At 33.6% G+C, this 15,817-nt stretch overlaps 2 protein-coding genes across 8 annotated transcripts in view; both read right to left on the bottom strand.

Annotated features, from left to right (window-relative positions):
- LOC111195448 (inter-alpha-trypsin inhibitor heavy chain H3) overlaps nucleotides 1-15,817 on the bottom strand; it is a 60,797-nt gene that overhangs the window by 1,075 nt on the left and 43,905 nt on the right. For 5 of the 7 annotated variants that reach the window (XM_049471533.1, XM_049471532.1, XM_049471535.1 and 2 more), the window contains exons 15-29: nucleotides 15,668-15,721; nucleotides 14,799-14,879; nucleotides 13,331-13,363; nucleotides 11,789-11,806; nucleotides 11,605-11,622; nucleotides 11,423-11,440; nucleotides 10,014-10,031; nucleotides 8,545-8,562; nucleotides 6,812-6,829; nucleotides 6,628-6,645; nucleotides 6,446-6,463; nucleotides 5,009-5,020; nucleotides 4,001-4,069; nucleotides 1,789-1,899; nucleotides 868-1,042 (exon numbers count right to left, since the gene is read on the bottom strand). In XM_049471533.1, coding sequence (XP_049327490.1) covers nucleotides 868-1,042; nucleotides 1,789-1,899; nucleotides 4,001-4,069; nucleotides 5,009-5,020; nucleotides 6,446-6,463; nucleotides 6,628-6,645; nucleotides 6,812-6,829; nucleotides 8,545-8,562; nucleotides 10,014-10,031; nucleotides 11,423-11,440; nucleotides 11,605-11,622; nucleotides 11,789-11,806; nucleotides 13,331-13,363; nucleotides 14,799-14,879; nucleotides 15,668-15,721 — 679 coding nt within the window. The remainder of the gene's footprint in view (nucleotides 1-867; nucleotides 1,043-1,788; nucleotides 1,900-4,000; nucleotides 4,070-5,008; nucleotides 5,021-6,445; nucleotides 6,464-6,627; nucleotides 6,646-6,811; nucleotides 6,830-8,544; nucleotides 8,563-10,013; nucleotides 10,032-11,422; nucleotides 11,441-11,604; nucleotides 11,623-11,788; nucleotides 11,807-13,330; nucleotides 13,364-14,798; nucleotides 14,880-15,667; nucleotides 15,722-15,817) is intronic. The other 2 variants (XM_049471530.1, XM_049471536.1) reach the window with 1 other exon arrangement.
- Nucleotides 1-15,817, bottom strand: part of itih3b.2 (inter-alpha-trypsin inhibitor heavy chain 3b, tandem duplicate 2) — a 52,043-nt gene that overhangs the window by 22,235 nt on the left and 13,991 nt on the right. The gene's annotated exons all lie outside the window — the stretch shown is intronic.

The following is a 15,817-nucleotide window of genomic DNA, read 5'->3' as shown; positions in this document are numbered from 1 at the left end:
ACATCACAATAAATAACATCACATTACCATGCATCACATCACAAAACATCACATCATATTACATCACATCACAACATGTCACATCACATTATATCACAATGCATCACATCATCTAAAATTATAGCACATCACAATGCATAACATCATATAACAAAACATCACATCACAACACATCAAATCACATCACATCAAAGTGCATAACAACATATAACATCATATCCCAAAACATCCCATCACAGCGTTTAACATCATTTCACAACACATCACAACCCATCACATACATCACATTTTACATCACATCACAACATATCACATCACATTACAACACATCACAGCACATCATATCCCAAAACATCCCATCACAGCGTTTAACATCATTTCACAACACATCACAACCCATCACATACATCACATTTTACATCACATCACAACATATCACATCACATTACAACACATCACAGCACATCATACCCCAAAACATCACATCACCACCTATAAAACCACAACACATATAATTACATCACATAACAATACATTATATCACAAAGCATAACAACACATCACAACGCATAACATAACAAAACATCACAATGCATATCACAGCACATCACATCATGACATATCACATTACAACACATCACAGCACATCATACCCCAAAACATCACATCACAACCTATAACATCACAACACATCAAATCACATAACAATACATCACATCACAATGCATAACAACACATCACAACCCATCACATAACATCACAACATATCGCATCACATTACAACACAACACATCAAATCACATCATACCACAAAACAGCACATGCATAACAACCCATCACATCCCATCACATTCCATCACATCTTACCCGTCTGCCTGATGCACGGTGAGTTCCTGCCCCCAAAGGAGCATGAACGTATTCTGACCGTCAGAGAAGATGATATCAGCGGTGCTGACGCTCAGGTGATGATCCGTTTTATAATGAAGTGCAATTTGATCGAAACCCGTCCCGGATTGGGTCAGCTTACCGCTCATAGAGAATTCTATAAGTGAGAAAAATATTTCATTTTCATTTTACTCCACAATGATGTGCTACTTTGTGTTGGGTTCTCACTTAAAATCTTAATGAATACATATACAGGGGTTGGACAATAAAACTGAAACACCTGTCATCATTTTAGTGTGGGATTTTAGGTTTCACGGCTAAATTAGAGCAGCCTGGTGTTCAATCTTCATTAATTGCACATTGCACCAGTAAGAGCAGAGTGTGAAGGTTCAATTAGCAGGGTAAGAGCACAGTTCTGCTCTAAATATTGCAATGCACACAACATTATGGGTGACATACCAGAGTTCAAAAGAGGACAAATTGTTGGTGCACGTCTTGCTGGAGCATCTGTGACCAAGACAGCAAGTCTTTGTGATGCATCAAGAGCCACGGTATCCAGGGTAATGTCAGCATACCACCAAGAAGAACCAACCACATCCAACAGGATTAACTGTGGATGCTGTAAGAGGAAGCTGTCTGAAAGGGATGTTCAGGTGCTAACCCGGATTGTATCCAAAAAACATAAAACCACGGCTGATCAAATCACGGTAGAATTCAATGTGCACCTCAACTCTCCTGTTTCCACCAGAACTGTCCTCACCACAATCAATTATTGTGCTCTAAAAACAGGTGTTTTATTGTCCAACCCCTGTAACTTTGTGGTTGTGAGGTGACAAAGTAATGTGAAAAAGTTTAAGGGGTGTGAATACTTTTGCAAGCCGCTGCGTATCTTGAATGACTTACCTGAAGAGAGGTCCTTCAGAAGTAGGAGTTTGGAAGCTGAAGGAACGTCAAAGCAGAGAGGCTTAGACTGACCACTAGAGGAGATTAAAAACCTCACGGACTTCACTGCAGCTGAAAGAAAGAGGAAACAGACAGAAGAGCTTAGAAAACAACGATCAAAGGCTACGTTCACATTACCAGGCTGAAGTGACTCAAATCTGAACGCAGATAAAATATTTTCACTTTCATATGTGTGATGGGTTCGGAGCAGTAGCTCTACAACCCAGAAGGTTTTAGAACCCAAGTGCAGAGCAGTGGATCTCAAAGCAGGTAAACCCTAGAAAAAAGGCAAATAATATATGTGATAAAATTAAAAAAATAAAATTAAAAATATGTGGTCCTAACTCGGATACGTATCCAATCCATGGACATTCGACGTTAACGTGAACAGCCAAATCTTAATTCTTGTGTCTTTTTGCTTTTACGCTGCAAAAAACAGCAAACCACCTGTCCTTTTTTCTCCTGCTCCACCTGAGCATGAACTTCAGAGCAGCTGTTTACTCTCCACTCCAGCTAAAGATGCTCCACATATGAGCTGCTAACGAACTCATCCATTTCCCTTTATAAAGGTCTCTCATCTCTCTAATACAGGGGTGCTATTATTTTAGAAATAGAATGAAAGTTGGCCCGCTGTTAAGCAGGTTTTTATAATATGAGATTCAAAGTTTGAAAGTTTGAAGTCAGAAACGGGCCAAAGAGTCGGAGAGGGTGCGCATTTCTAGCGCAGAAAAACGGGGTAAAAGAGTCTAAAAGCGGAGAGAGTGCGCATTTCTAGCGCAAAAAACGGGCCAAAGAGTCTAAAAGTTGCCGTAATTAAGGAGTTTAATATTAAGAGACATCATGAAATGAAACATCAATTTGAAAAATCTTAGTTTACACAACACTGCCAAAGATAAAGATAGTAAGTCAAGTAAAATGGTGTGTAAACGAAAGTAATCAGGAAAAAAGTATTATTTAAAGTGGTATATTTCATTATTTATTTTATGTGTTTCAGGGACAGATTCGTTCACATTACACACAGATACAGATCACTTACATTTACAGTGAATGTGAAACGACAAGCTAGACAAATCCTATCTGGCCAAAAATTCTGATTTTAAAAATGTGGCTTATAATGTGAATGCAGCCATTTTTTTAGATTAATAATATCAGACAAATATAACCTGAGTAAATAGATAAAAAAGCACATTTTATATGATGATTTCATTTATTAAGGGGGAAAAAAATCCATCCCTTTGTGAAAAAAGTGTTTGCCCCCCCCCCCAAATAAATTAACTGTGATTAATCACATGTTTTGAAAAGCTGAGTTCAATTTCACTTCTAACCACAACCAGACCTGATTACTGCCAGACCTGTAGAACCAAGAAATCAACTTAAATAGAGCTTGTCTGACAACATAAAGCAGCTGAAAGATCACAAAATGCAACACTGAACGTAAAACATGGTGGTAGTGTGTGTGTGTGTGTGTGTGTGTGTGTGTGTGTGTGTGTGTGTGTGTGTGTGTGTGTGTGTGTGATGGACTGGAGCTGCTTTGCGGTAATAGATGGAACCAGGAATCCTGCTGTTCACCAGACAATCCTAAAAGAGAATATCCCGCCACCTCAAGCTCAGGTGTACTCTTGGGTTCTGCAGCAGGACAATGACCCAAAGCACACAAACAAGTGCTCTGAATGACTCTGAATGTGTTAAAAAAAAAAAAACTAAATGAAGGATTTGGAGGGTCTAGTTAAAGTCTGGATGATTGAGATGCTGTGGATGATTTAAACAGGATGTTTATGCTGGAAAATCCTCTGAAGTGTCTGAATTAAAACAATTCTGTAAAGAAGAGGGGAACAAAATTCCTCCACAGAGATGTGAAAGACTCGTTGTCAGATATCAGTAAAGCTTGATTGCAGTTTGAATATTGCAGTTTGATTGCAGTTTTTTTTCCTTTAATAAATAAAATGATAATTTAATATTTTTTTTATATTTAATCAGGTTATATTTTTCTGATATTAAAGTTTTTTTGATAATCAGAAAAATATCAGTATGACGAACAAGCAAAAAACTAAAGAAATCTGTAGAGGGCAAATACATTTTCATGCATATATAAGCAAGAGTATATAAACAGTATTTAAATGAACTGCATGAACGTAAACAGTGTGTAAGGAAATTTCAGGGCAGTTGAGTGTACCTGTAGGGCGTGGGTTCGATGTAGTGCTGCTGATCCTAGTTGGCCTTGATTGAGGTGGACTACCATAATCTATAGAATCACAATAAACAGGACATCAGTCTCTGAACATTCAATACTCATGGAAAAATAAATACATTTTTAGCACCCAGCACCCAGAAGGAATCAACCAATGGAAATCTAGCCTGGTGGATATTCATGTCAGACCTGGAGTGATGGGGTACAATATTATAACAAAATAGTATGGGTGCGCCACTGACTGATTAAAACCCACAGGACAGCTGTGTGCACTGAACACTTTTAGTACATATACACCCTTGCTCAAAAAACACACATTAACAATAAACAGAATAAAGTATAAAATAACATTAATGTTTCCTTAAATGAGCTGCTCGTGTATCTTCACAGTGTGAACGAGCAGCTCAGTATATGTCTCTATTAACAGCTGCACTGTTAAGATACAAACGCGCCAAAGTCAGTGCTCCTCTATCTCTTAAATAGAACGACAACTGCCGCACTGATTGGTTTATTTCACATTAGGCCCAAAACCCACCCAGACAGAAGGCAATTTTTTTGCACCACCAACTTGTACATTTTTGTAAAATTTTCTGTCCCAATAACACCGCAATCCAACACTTACATCTGGGTGCAGCTGTTTCTTTTTTTTTTTTTGTTGCAACTATTGCTTTGCTGATGAGTGTATATATATATATTTTTTTTACTAAAAAGTCATTAAAAATTCAGCAGCAATTTGATCAGAACTTCATTCCATTAATCACCATAAAATTATACCAAAATTGATCAGTGCACACTATTGAGAAAAATGATTTGAAATGCTGATAAATCACACAAATTATGTTGGACATTGTTGCTTTCACTCATTTATCATATTGACTTAAATTGGGAGAATTGAGTTCATATTGTAACCAACTGTACATTATATTAAATTAATTAAGTTACACAGTTAATTACATTATTTTCGCTAGAACATTACGGGTATGAAATACTTACCAACCAGATAATCTATAGAGAAAACACAAGAGATAATGTAAAGTCATGTTGTTAAATAACACATAAATAAGTAAATATACATTGTATACTCATGAACACTATAACTTTTGTTGTAATATTGTGTATTAGTGTTAAAAGGTATCATTATTAGTCTTTGTGTTTTCATACGTGCACCCTCACGTAGTTTAGATATTTTAAATCAATTTTATAAATAATTGCATGCAGTCTTTGAAAGTTTGCAGGCGTTTTTATTAAACTTTTATGTTGAAACCAAGCCAAAGACAGGAAGTTGCATCATTTACCAGTTTGCCAAGGACCCAAGGAAGCAGCAAGCCTAGACATTATATACATAGACGCCACATAGTCTGCCTCCTGGCGTGTCAGCGTGGCCGCCATATTGGAGGAGGCAACCCTGTGCATTAATTTAAACTGAGGAAGGTGTTTAATACACCTATAATAATAACAACTCTACCAATGTACACCGATTTTCACACGGTTTGGTTTGTTATACAGCTCTGGAAAAATAAAGAGACGACTTCAGTTTCTGAATCAGTTTCTCTGATTTTGCTATTTATAGGTTTATGTTTGAGTAAAATGAACATTGTTGTACATCTGAACATCTGTGTATTTATGCATATATCTATGTATGTGTATATGTGAAGTGTGTAAATTGTATTTATTATATATATATATATATATATATATATATATATATATATATATATATATATATATATATATATATATATATATATATATATCGGGGTGCAGGGTTGCCTCCTCCAATATGGCGGCCTAAAGGATGATCTCCTCTCAATAGATATTTCAAATGTTTAAGGTCTGATTCTCTACTCAATTACTGGGTCAATTACTGTATTTATTCTTTAATGACAACTTTATTACTATATTAAATTGAGTATGTATGTTTGTATGTATGTGTATATGAATGTATGTATGTGTGTATATGTATGTGTATGTAGGCATGTGTATGTATGCCTATCCAGTGGCTAAGAGCCCCCTAGTGGTAGTAAAAGGGATTTATGTCCAATTCAAATCTCAATTATAGATAAAAGGGGGGTCCGTTACATTTTTTTAGTTAAATACACTGAGAATTATGAGAAAATATTACTTGAATATATGTTCTGTTAAATGTACTTGCTGTTTTTACATGGAAAAAAACTATTCAAAGTTTTTAAAAGTAAATCCTACTCAACATTTTTTTCACAGTGTGCTTAATCTGGCAACCTGACAGAGAGCCTTTTCAAGACAGCAGGGAACATGATGGGCACCCCTGCCCTTTATAGCCTGCAGGCGATATGTAGACAAGCTATGAATGTTATTTCTGATACTACATTATTCCTATACTACTTATAGATCTTTAAAATAGGGCCCATATTTTTACACTCATACATTACAAATAAGAGGAAATGAGCAGACCTAGGTGTGCAGAAAGCCCTGTGGAGAAGAAACATATTCAACATTATTAGGAAATCGGAACATTCCATACATATAAATAATTATAGTCAGGTAAACATGACAAACATATTTAACCATTAAATTTAAAAGTTAGTAATTTTTTTACATGCACAATATTTAAAAAAATGAATAAATGAGCAGACCTGGCTGTCCAGTTGGTCCTGTGGAGATGAGATATATATTCAACATTATTAGAGAACCAGAGCATTTCATACAAATGAATAAACATCAACAGGTAAACTTGATAAACTTAATTAACCAAAAACTTAAGAAGTATGAAATATGTTTACTTTCAGAATATTTAAAAATAATAGAAAATTAGCAGACCTAGCAGTCCAGATATCACTGTGGAGGAGAAATTTGTTAAACATAATTAGAGAATCAGAGCAGGTCATGCTAATTAATTAAAAATTATTATTATTTTTTTTTTTTACATACATACAATATATAATATAAGCCCCAGACTAACATGTATATTTCAGTTTGGGGCAATTTACTGCAAGCTAAGCTCACAAAAAGCCATATTTTACACTTAACATACATATTTACACATTTAACCTGATCACTAAAGCTAATCGCAAATGCTAATCACTGCTAGCTTCCACCTGCAAGCCTACAGCTTTAGCAGTTAAACTCAACTTATACCTCACATTTAGACCGTTTCAATGAGGAAAACAATAACAAAGCTGCTGCGCATGTCTGTTCCTTCGATGCTTCCGGTGGCGCTATTTTCAACTATACAGCTGTCAAAATGAGAGTGCATATTTCACAAATCTCCCGAAAACAAAGCAAACATATGGTCCAGAAATTAGTGATCAAACCTCTTTTCCTGATCCGTTTGATGAGGATTTAAGAGGGAAGTTTTTTCCTCGGATTTAAAAGGCTTGCCAGAGGTGATCTACCCAGATGTGATCGCTATCTTGTTGAAACGGAGGCAGTGAAAGCGCACTGCAGTTTGGACGCATATAATTACTTTCTCAGTGTAAAAGTTGGGATTATTTGTTCCTGTAGTAGAGAAGCATCACTATAGTGTATGGTGAGGTTGTAGCAAGTCAAACTATATCCAGCACGTACTCTGCATGATTTATAGATAACTGCATGGCAGGTTAGCAGTGTGAAAAACAAGAGCAGGCGTGTTTACTATGGAGGACCAAAAATGACATAAGTATAAATAAATAAATGTTTAAATAAATTAATGAATAAATAAATAAATGTTGACATAAATAAATGCACATATAAATGAATAAATAAATATAAAAATAAGAAATGTATTTATTAATTAATTTATTTACCTATACAATTATTTGTGCACGTATTTATATATATATATATATATATATATATATATATATATATATATATATATATATATATATTTATATGTGCATTTATACATATATTTATTAATTTCAACATTAATTTATTTATTCATTTATTTGTTTACATATATACACATATATGTGTGTATTTATTTATACTTGTGTAATTTTTGGTCCTCCATAGTACTTGTTTAAAGAACAATTTGACCTAATTTTCAATGTTTGTGACTCTTAGATTAGGTAAAGTTTGCATTCATGTTAAATTAAAAAGTTATGTCCACTGTTTTGAACGCTGTTTACCGCTAAACGGAAGTGTCCTAGGAACAGCGACGTCACTTCCTACGCTCCTGAATACTCCTCTTAAACGGTCTATAGCCCTCACCACCAAACAAACACAGAATTAAATAATATAAAAACAAAAACACAGTATCAGTAAAACCAGCTTTTACAAGCCCCAGACTAAAATGTATATGTATATTATGGCAAGCTAAGCTCACAAACAGCCATATTTTACACTTAACATGATATATTTACACATTTAACCTGATCGCTAATGCTAATCGCTAATGCTAATCGCTGCTAGCTTCCGCCTGCAAGCCTACAGCTTTAGCAGTTAAAACAAACACTTTAACTCAACTTATATATCACATATTCACACTCTGGATGTTTTAACCATAAAATTAAGAATTAATGAATATGTTTACATTCACAATATTTTAAAATAAGAGAAAATTAGCAGACCTTGTTGTTGAACTATCTCTGTGGAGGAGAAATTTGGTAAACATAATTAGAGAATCAGAGCAGGTCATGCTAATTAACAAACATCCTGAGGTAAACATAAACGTGAAAGATTTATTGAAGCACAATACAGTTTTTTGTTAATATAAAACAGGAAAAAAAATATAATTATTTAGCCATTTATGTAAAAAATAGAGTATAGATAGTCTATATATATATATATATATATATATATATATATATATATATATATATAGTTATTTTTTTTTTTTTTTTTACATACATACAATATATAATATAAGCCCCAGACTAACATGTATATTTCAGTTTGGGGCAATTTACTGTTAGCTAAGCTTACAAACAGCCATATTTCACACTTAACATGATATATTTACACATTTAACCCAATCGCTAATGCTAATCGCTAATGCTAATCGCTGCTAGCTTCCGCCTGCTAGCCTATACAGCTTTAGCAGTTAAAACAAACACTTTAACTCAACTTATACCTCACATATTTACACTCTGTGTGTTTTAATAACCTTTTAACTTTCTTATTAACATTTTAAGCTCCTTACAAAACAGAAATACCCACTGAATTACTGATTCTAATGATTCAGTTCATCTAAAAGAGTTGTGCTCATTACTACTAGTTAGCTTCTGTAAAGAATTAACCAACTCCAAATAGCAGGTTTTTGTAGCCCTTGTAGAACTGTTAGAACTACATACAGGTCGGAAAGCAGGTCGCAGTCCTCAAAAGAGGCGCAGTTCTCGCGAGCGTCGGTCGCGGCCGCCTAGGAAAACTTACAGAGTCTGATTTGAGCTCAGAGGAGCTCCGGCACAGACACGAGAGCACCGCTATTCCTCCTATTACACCTCAGTGCAGCGTTGCAGTGAGCTTCAAGCTGTAATTTCACTTCTCTAAAACGTTTAATAATCAAGGAAATCCTAGTGTGCCTTTAAAAGTGCACTTTAGAAAAAATATTTTGCGGACTCCTATCCTACCCATTTATTCATTGTGACTTAATTTGTAGAGTATATACTGTGTTTTTAACAAACTCCCTGTGCACTTTTAACACTTTCAGTGCCTTTTTTAAAATATCAGTGCTCTCAGAATTCTACTAATGAAGTCTGGAGATACTTTGAGTTTGTTAATTTTGTAAAAATAGGGATTTCTTCGCACGGGTAACTCTATGCCCCTATCTCTAGCATCGTAAGCCTGTTGGGAGCATCGGCTAGAAGTGCTGTATTTGGGAAAGCTGGGGGAGAATAGAGGTGGGCTGTTTGACAAAAGTTGGTACTCGTTATCATGTGGAGATGAGATATATATTCAACATTATTAGAGAACCAGAGCATTTCATACAAATGAATAAACATCAACAGGTAAACTTGATAAACTTAATTAACCAAAAACTTAAGAAGTATGAAATATGTTTACTTTCAGAATATTTAAAAATAATAGAAAATTAGCAGACCTGGCAGTCCAGATATCACTGTGGAGGAGAAATTTGTTAAACATAATTAGAGAATCAGAGCAGGTCATGCTAATTAATTAAAAATTATTATTATTATTTTTTTTACATACATACAATATATAATATAAGCCCCAGACTAACATGTATATTTCAGTTTGGGGCAATTTACTGCAAGCTAAGCTTACAAAAAGCCATATTTTACACTTAACATACATATTTACACATTTAACCTGATCACTAAAGCTAATCGCAAATGCTAATCACTGCTAGCTTCCACCTGCAAGCCTACAGCTTTAGCAGTTAAACTCAACTTATACCTCACATTTAGACCGTTTCAATGAGGAAAACAATAACAAAGCTGCTGTGCATGTCTGTTCTTTAGATGCTTCCGGTGGCGCTATTTTCAACTATACAGCTGTCAAAATGAGAGTGCATATTTCACAAATCTCCCGAAAACAAAGCAAACATATGGTCCAGAAATTAGTGATCAAACCTCTTTTCCTGATCCGTTTGATGAGGATTTAAGAGGGAAGTTTTTTCCTCGGATTTAAAAGGCTTGCCAGAGGTGATCTACCCAGATGTGATCGCTATCTTGTTGAAACGGAGGCAGTGAAAGCGCACTGCAGTTTGGACGCATATAATTACTTTCTCAGTGTAAAAGTTGGGATTATTTGTTCCTGTAGTAGAGAAGCATCACTATAGTGTATGGTGAGGTTGTAGCAAGTCAAACTATATCCAGCACGTACTCTGCATGATTTATAGATAACTGCATGGCAGGTTAGCAGTGTGAAAAACAAGAGCAGGCGTGTTTACTATGGAGGACCAAAAATGACATAAGTATAAATAAATAAATGTTTAAATAAATTAATGAATAAATAAATAAATGTCGACATAAATAAATGCACATATAAATGAATAAATAAATATAAAAATAAGAAATGTATTTATTAATTAATTTATTTACCTATACAATTATTTGTGCACGTATTTATATATATATATATATATATATATATATATTTATATGTGCATTTATACATATATTTATTAATTAATTTTTTTAGTTAAATACACTGAGAATTATGAGAAAATATTACTTGAATATATGTTCTGTTAAATGTACTTGCTGTTTTTACGTGGAAAAAAAACTATTCAAAGTTTTTAAAAGTAAATCCTACTCAACATTTTTTTCACAGTGTGCTTAATCTGGCAACCTGACAGAGAGCCTTTTCAAGACAGCAGGGAACATGATGGGCACCCCTGCCCTTTATAGCCTGCAGGCGATATGTAGACAAGCTATGAATGTTATTTCTGATACTACATTATTCCTATACTACTTATAGATCTTTAAAATAGGGCCCATATTTTTACACTCATTATACATTACAAATAAGAGGAAATGAGCAGACCTGGGTGTGCAGAAAGCCCTGTGGAGAAGAAACATATTCAACATTATTAGGAAATCGGAACATTCCATACATATAAATAATTATAGTCAGGTAAACATGACAAACATATTTAACCATTAAATTTAAAAGTTAGTAATTTTTTTACATGCACAATATTTAAAAAAATGAATAAATGAGCAGACCTGGCTGTCCAGGTGGTCCTGTGGAGATGAGATATATATTCAACATTATTAGAGAACCAGAGCATTTCATACAAATGAATAAACATCAACAGGTAAACTTGATAAACTTAATTAACCAAAAACTTAAGAAGTATGAAATATGTTTACTTTCAGAATATTTAAAAATAATAGAAAATTAGCAGACCTAGCAGTCCAGATATCACTGTGGAGGAGAAATTTGTTAAACATAATTAGAGAATCAGAGCAGGTCATGCTAATTAATTAAAAATTATTATTTTTTTTTTTTACATACATACAATATATAATATAAGCCCCAGACTAACATGTATATTTCAGTTTGGGGCAATTTACTGCAAGCTAAGCTTACAAAAAGCCATATTTTACACTTAACATACATATTTACACATTTAACCTGATCACTAAAGCTAATCGCAAATGCTAATCACTGCTAGCTTCCACCTGCAAGCCTACAGCTTTAGCAGTTAAACTCAACTTATACCTCACATTTAGACCGTTTCAATGAGGAAAACAATAACAAAGCTGCTGCGCATGTCTGTTCCTTCGATGCTTCCGGTGGCGCTATTTTCAACTATACAGCTGTCAAAAATCGCACTGCAGTTTGGACGCATATAATTACTTTCTCAGTGTAAAAGTTGGGATTATTTGTTCCTGTAGTAGAGAAGCATCACTATAGTGTATGGTGAGGTTGTAGCAAGTCAAACTATATCCAGCACGTACTCTGCATGATTTATAGATAACTGCACGGCAGGTTAGCAGTGTGAAAAACAAGAGCAGGCGTGTTTACTATGGAGGACCAAAAATGACATAAGTATAAATAAATAAATGTTTAAATAAATTAATGAATAAATAAATAAATGTTGACATAAATAAATGCACATATAAATGAATAAATAAATATAAAAATAAGAAATGTATTTTTTAATTAATTTATTTACCTATACAATTATTTGTGCACGTATTTATATATATATATATATATATATATATATATATATATATATATATATTTATATGTGCATTTATACATATATTTATTAATTTCAACATTAATTTATTTATTCATTTATTTGTTTACATATATACACATATATGTGTGTATTTATTTATACTTGTGTAATTTTTGGTCCTCCATAGTACTTGTTTAAAGAACAATTTGACCTAATTTTCAATGTTTGTGACTCTTAGATTAGGTAAAGTTTGCATTCATGTTAAATTAAAAAGTTATGTCCACTGTTCTGAACGCTGTTTACCGCTAAACGGAAGTGTCCTAGGAAACAGCGACGTCACTTCCTACGCTCATGAATACTCCTCTTAAACGGTCTATAGCCCTCACCACCAAACAAACACAGAATTAAATAATATAAAAACAAAAACACAGTATCAGTAAAATCAGCTTTTACAAGCCCCAGACTAAAATGTATATGTATATTATGGCAAGCTAAGCTCACAAACAGCCATATTTTACACTTAACATGATATATTTACACATTTAACCTGATCGCTAATGCTAATCGCAAATGCTAATCGCTAATGCTAATCGCTGCTAGCTTCCGCCTGCAAGCCTACAGCTTTAGCAGTTAAAACAAACACTTTAACTCAACTTATATATCACATATTCACACTCTGGATGTTTTAACCATAAAATTAAGAATTAATGAATATGTTTACATTCACAATATTTTAAAATAAGAGAAAATTAGCAGACCTTGTTCTTGAACTATCGATGCGGAGGAGAAATCTGTTAAACATAATTAGAGAATCAGAGCAGGTCATGCTAATTAACAAACATCCTGAGGTAAACATAAACGTGAAAGATTTATTGAAGCACAATACAGTTTTTTGTTAATATAAAACAGGAAAAAATATATAATTATTTAGCCATTTATGTAAAAAATAGAGTATAGATAGTCTATATATATATATATATACATACATATATATATATATATATATATATGTATATATATATATATATATACATATATATATATATATATATATATATATATATGTATATATATATATATATATAGATATATAGATATATATATATATATATATATATATATATATATATATATAGATATATATATATATATATATATATATATATATATATTTTATTTTTTTTTTAACATACATACAATATATAATATAAGCCCCAGACTAACATGTATATTTCAGTTTGGGGCAATTTACTGTTAGCTAAGCTTACAAACAGCCATATTTCACACTTAACATGATATATTTACACATTTAACCCAATCGCTAATGCTTATCGCTGCTAGCTTCCGCCTGCTAGCCTATACAGCTTTAGCAGTTAAAACAAACACTTTAACTCAACTTATACCTCACATATTTACACTCTGGGTGTTTTAATAACCTTTTAACTTTCTTATTAACATTTTAAGCTCCTTACAAAACAGAAATACTCACTGAATTACTGATTCTAATGATTCAGTTCATCTGAAAGAGTTGTGCTCATTACTACTAGTTAGCTTCTGTAAAGAATTAACCAACTCCAAATAGCAGGTTTTTGTAGCCCTTGTAGAACTGTTAGAACTACATACAGGTCGGAAAGCAGGTCGCAGTCCTCAAAAGAGGCGCAGTTCTCGCGAGCGTCGGTCGCGGCCGCCTAGGAAAACTTACAGAGTCTGGTTTGAGCTCAGAGGAGCTCCGGCACAGACACGAGATCACCGCTATTCCTCCTATTACACCTCAATGCAGCGCTGCAGTGAGCTTCAAGCTGTAATTTCACTTCTCTAAAACGTTTAATAATCAAGGAAATCCTAGTGTGCCTTTAAAAGTGCACTTTAGAAAAAATATTTTGCGGACTCCTATCCTACCCATTTATTCATTGTGACTTAATTTGTAGAGTGTATACTGTGTTTTTAACAAACTCCCTGTGCACTTTTAACACTTTCAGTGCCTTTTTTAAAATATCAGTGCTCTCAGAATTCTACTAACGAAGTCTGGTGATACTTTGAGTTTGTTAATTTTGTAAAAATAGGGATTTCTTCGCACGGGTAACTCTATGTACTCTAGGGTTAAGGGTTAATTCTGAGCATATCATTTACCAGTATCACTGCCAGTTTGGCCATTTCCACTGATAAATGTAGTAAAATACACTCTATAATTAGCATTTTAGAACACAAGAGAGAAAGAGAACAGACCTCTGCTTACTGCTGATCCACTTGATCCGTGTGTTATTCCTCCTGCATATCCTCCTCCTGCTACTAATCTGCTTCCTCCACCTGATGAGAAATGTTAAATTCTTGATTCAGTTTCGTATAGTACACACAATCTCTTGTTTACAGTGATTTCCTTTTAAACTAATATAAATTAGGCTTAATTAACGTGGTTGCCATGGTGTTGCTGAAGGACAGTATTTTACATTCTTAATACTTTTAAAATAAGAGAACATAAGCAGACCTGGCTGTCTATAAGATCCTGTAGCAAAGAACTATGTGTAACATTAGCAGATGTGTTACATCTTAGAGAACGGAGAACGGAGGTACTCATTATCATGTTGCAGTAAATCCCAAAACCATGTTACACTGGAGTTCTCCTTTAATAAGATATTATATGCAAACATCAAGAATATGCTGTTGGACCCCAGAGGGTTAATTTTGAGCATATCATTTCCTGAAAAATGTAGTAAAATACACTCTATAATTAGAATTTTAGAACACAAAAGAAAAAGAACAGATCTATTGCTCTTGCTGAATTTGATACATGTATTTGTCCTCCTGCGTATCCTCCTCCTGCTACTAATCTGCTTCCTCCTCCTGATGAGAAATGTTAAATTCTTGATTCAGTTTCGTATAGTACACACAATCTCTTTTGTTACAGTGATTTCCTTTTAAACAAGATTTTTTAAAGTAGATATATACAAAAATCAAGAAAGTGCCATTGTACCCCAGAGGGTTAATTTTGAACATATAATTTCTCTGCCAGTTTCGCCATTTCCCCTGAAAAATGTAGTAAAATACACACTATAATTAGAATTTTAGAACACAAAAGAGAGAGAGCGAGAACAGACCTCCTCCATTTGGTACCATTGGTACTGCTTGTCCATATAGTACTCCTCCTCCTCCTGATGAAAAACATCAAATTCTTGATTCAGTTTCGTATAGTACACACAATCTCTTTTGTTACAGTGATTTCCTTTTAAACAAGATTTTTTAAAGTA

The sequence above is a fragment of the Astyanax mexicanus genome, chromosome 24 (assembly GCF_023375975.1).
Source record: "Astyanax mexicanus isolate ESR-SI-001 chromosome 24, AstMex3_surface, whole genome shotgun sequence".
Classification (NCBI taxonomy): domain Eukaryota; kingdom Metazoa; phylum Chordata; class Actinopteri; order Characiformes; family Acestrorhamphidae; genus Astyanax; species Astyanax mexicanus.
Note: the sequence above shows the minus strand (reverse complement) of the source record. Positions and strands in the feature narration are given on the sequence as shown.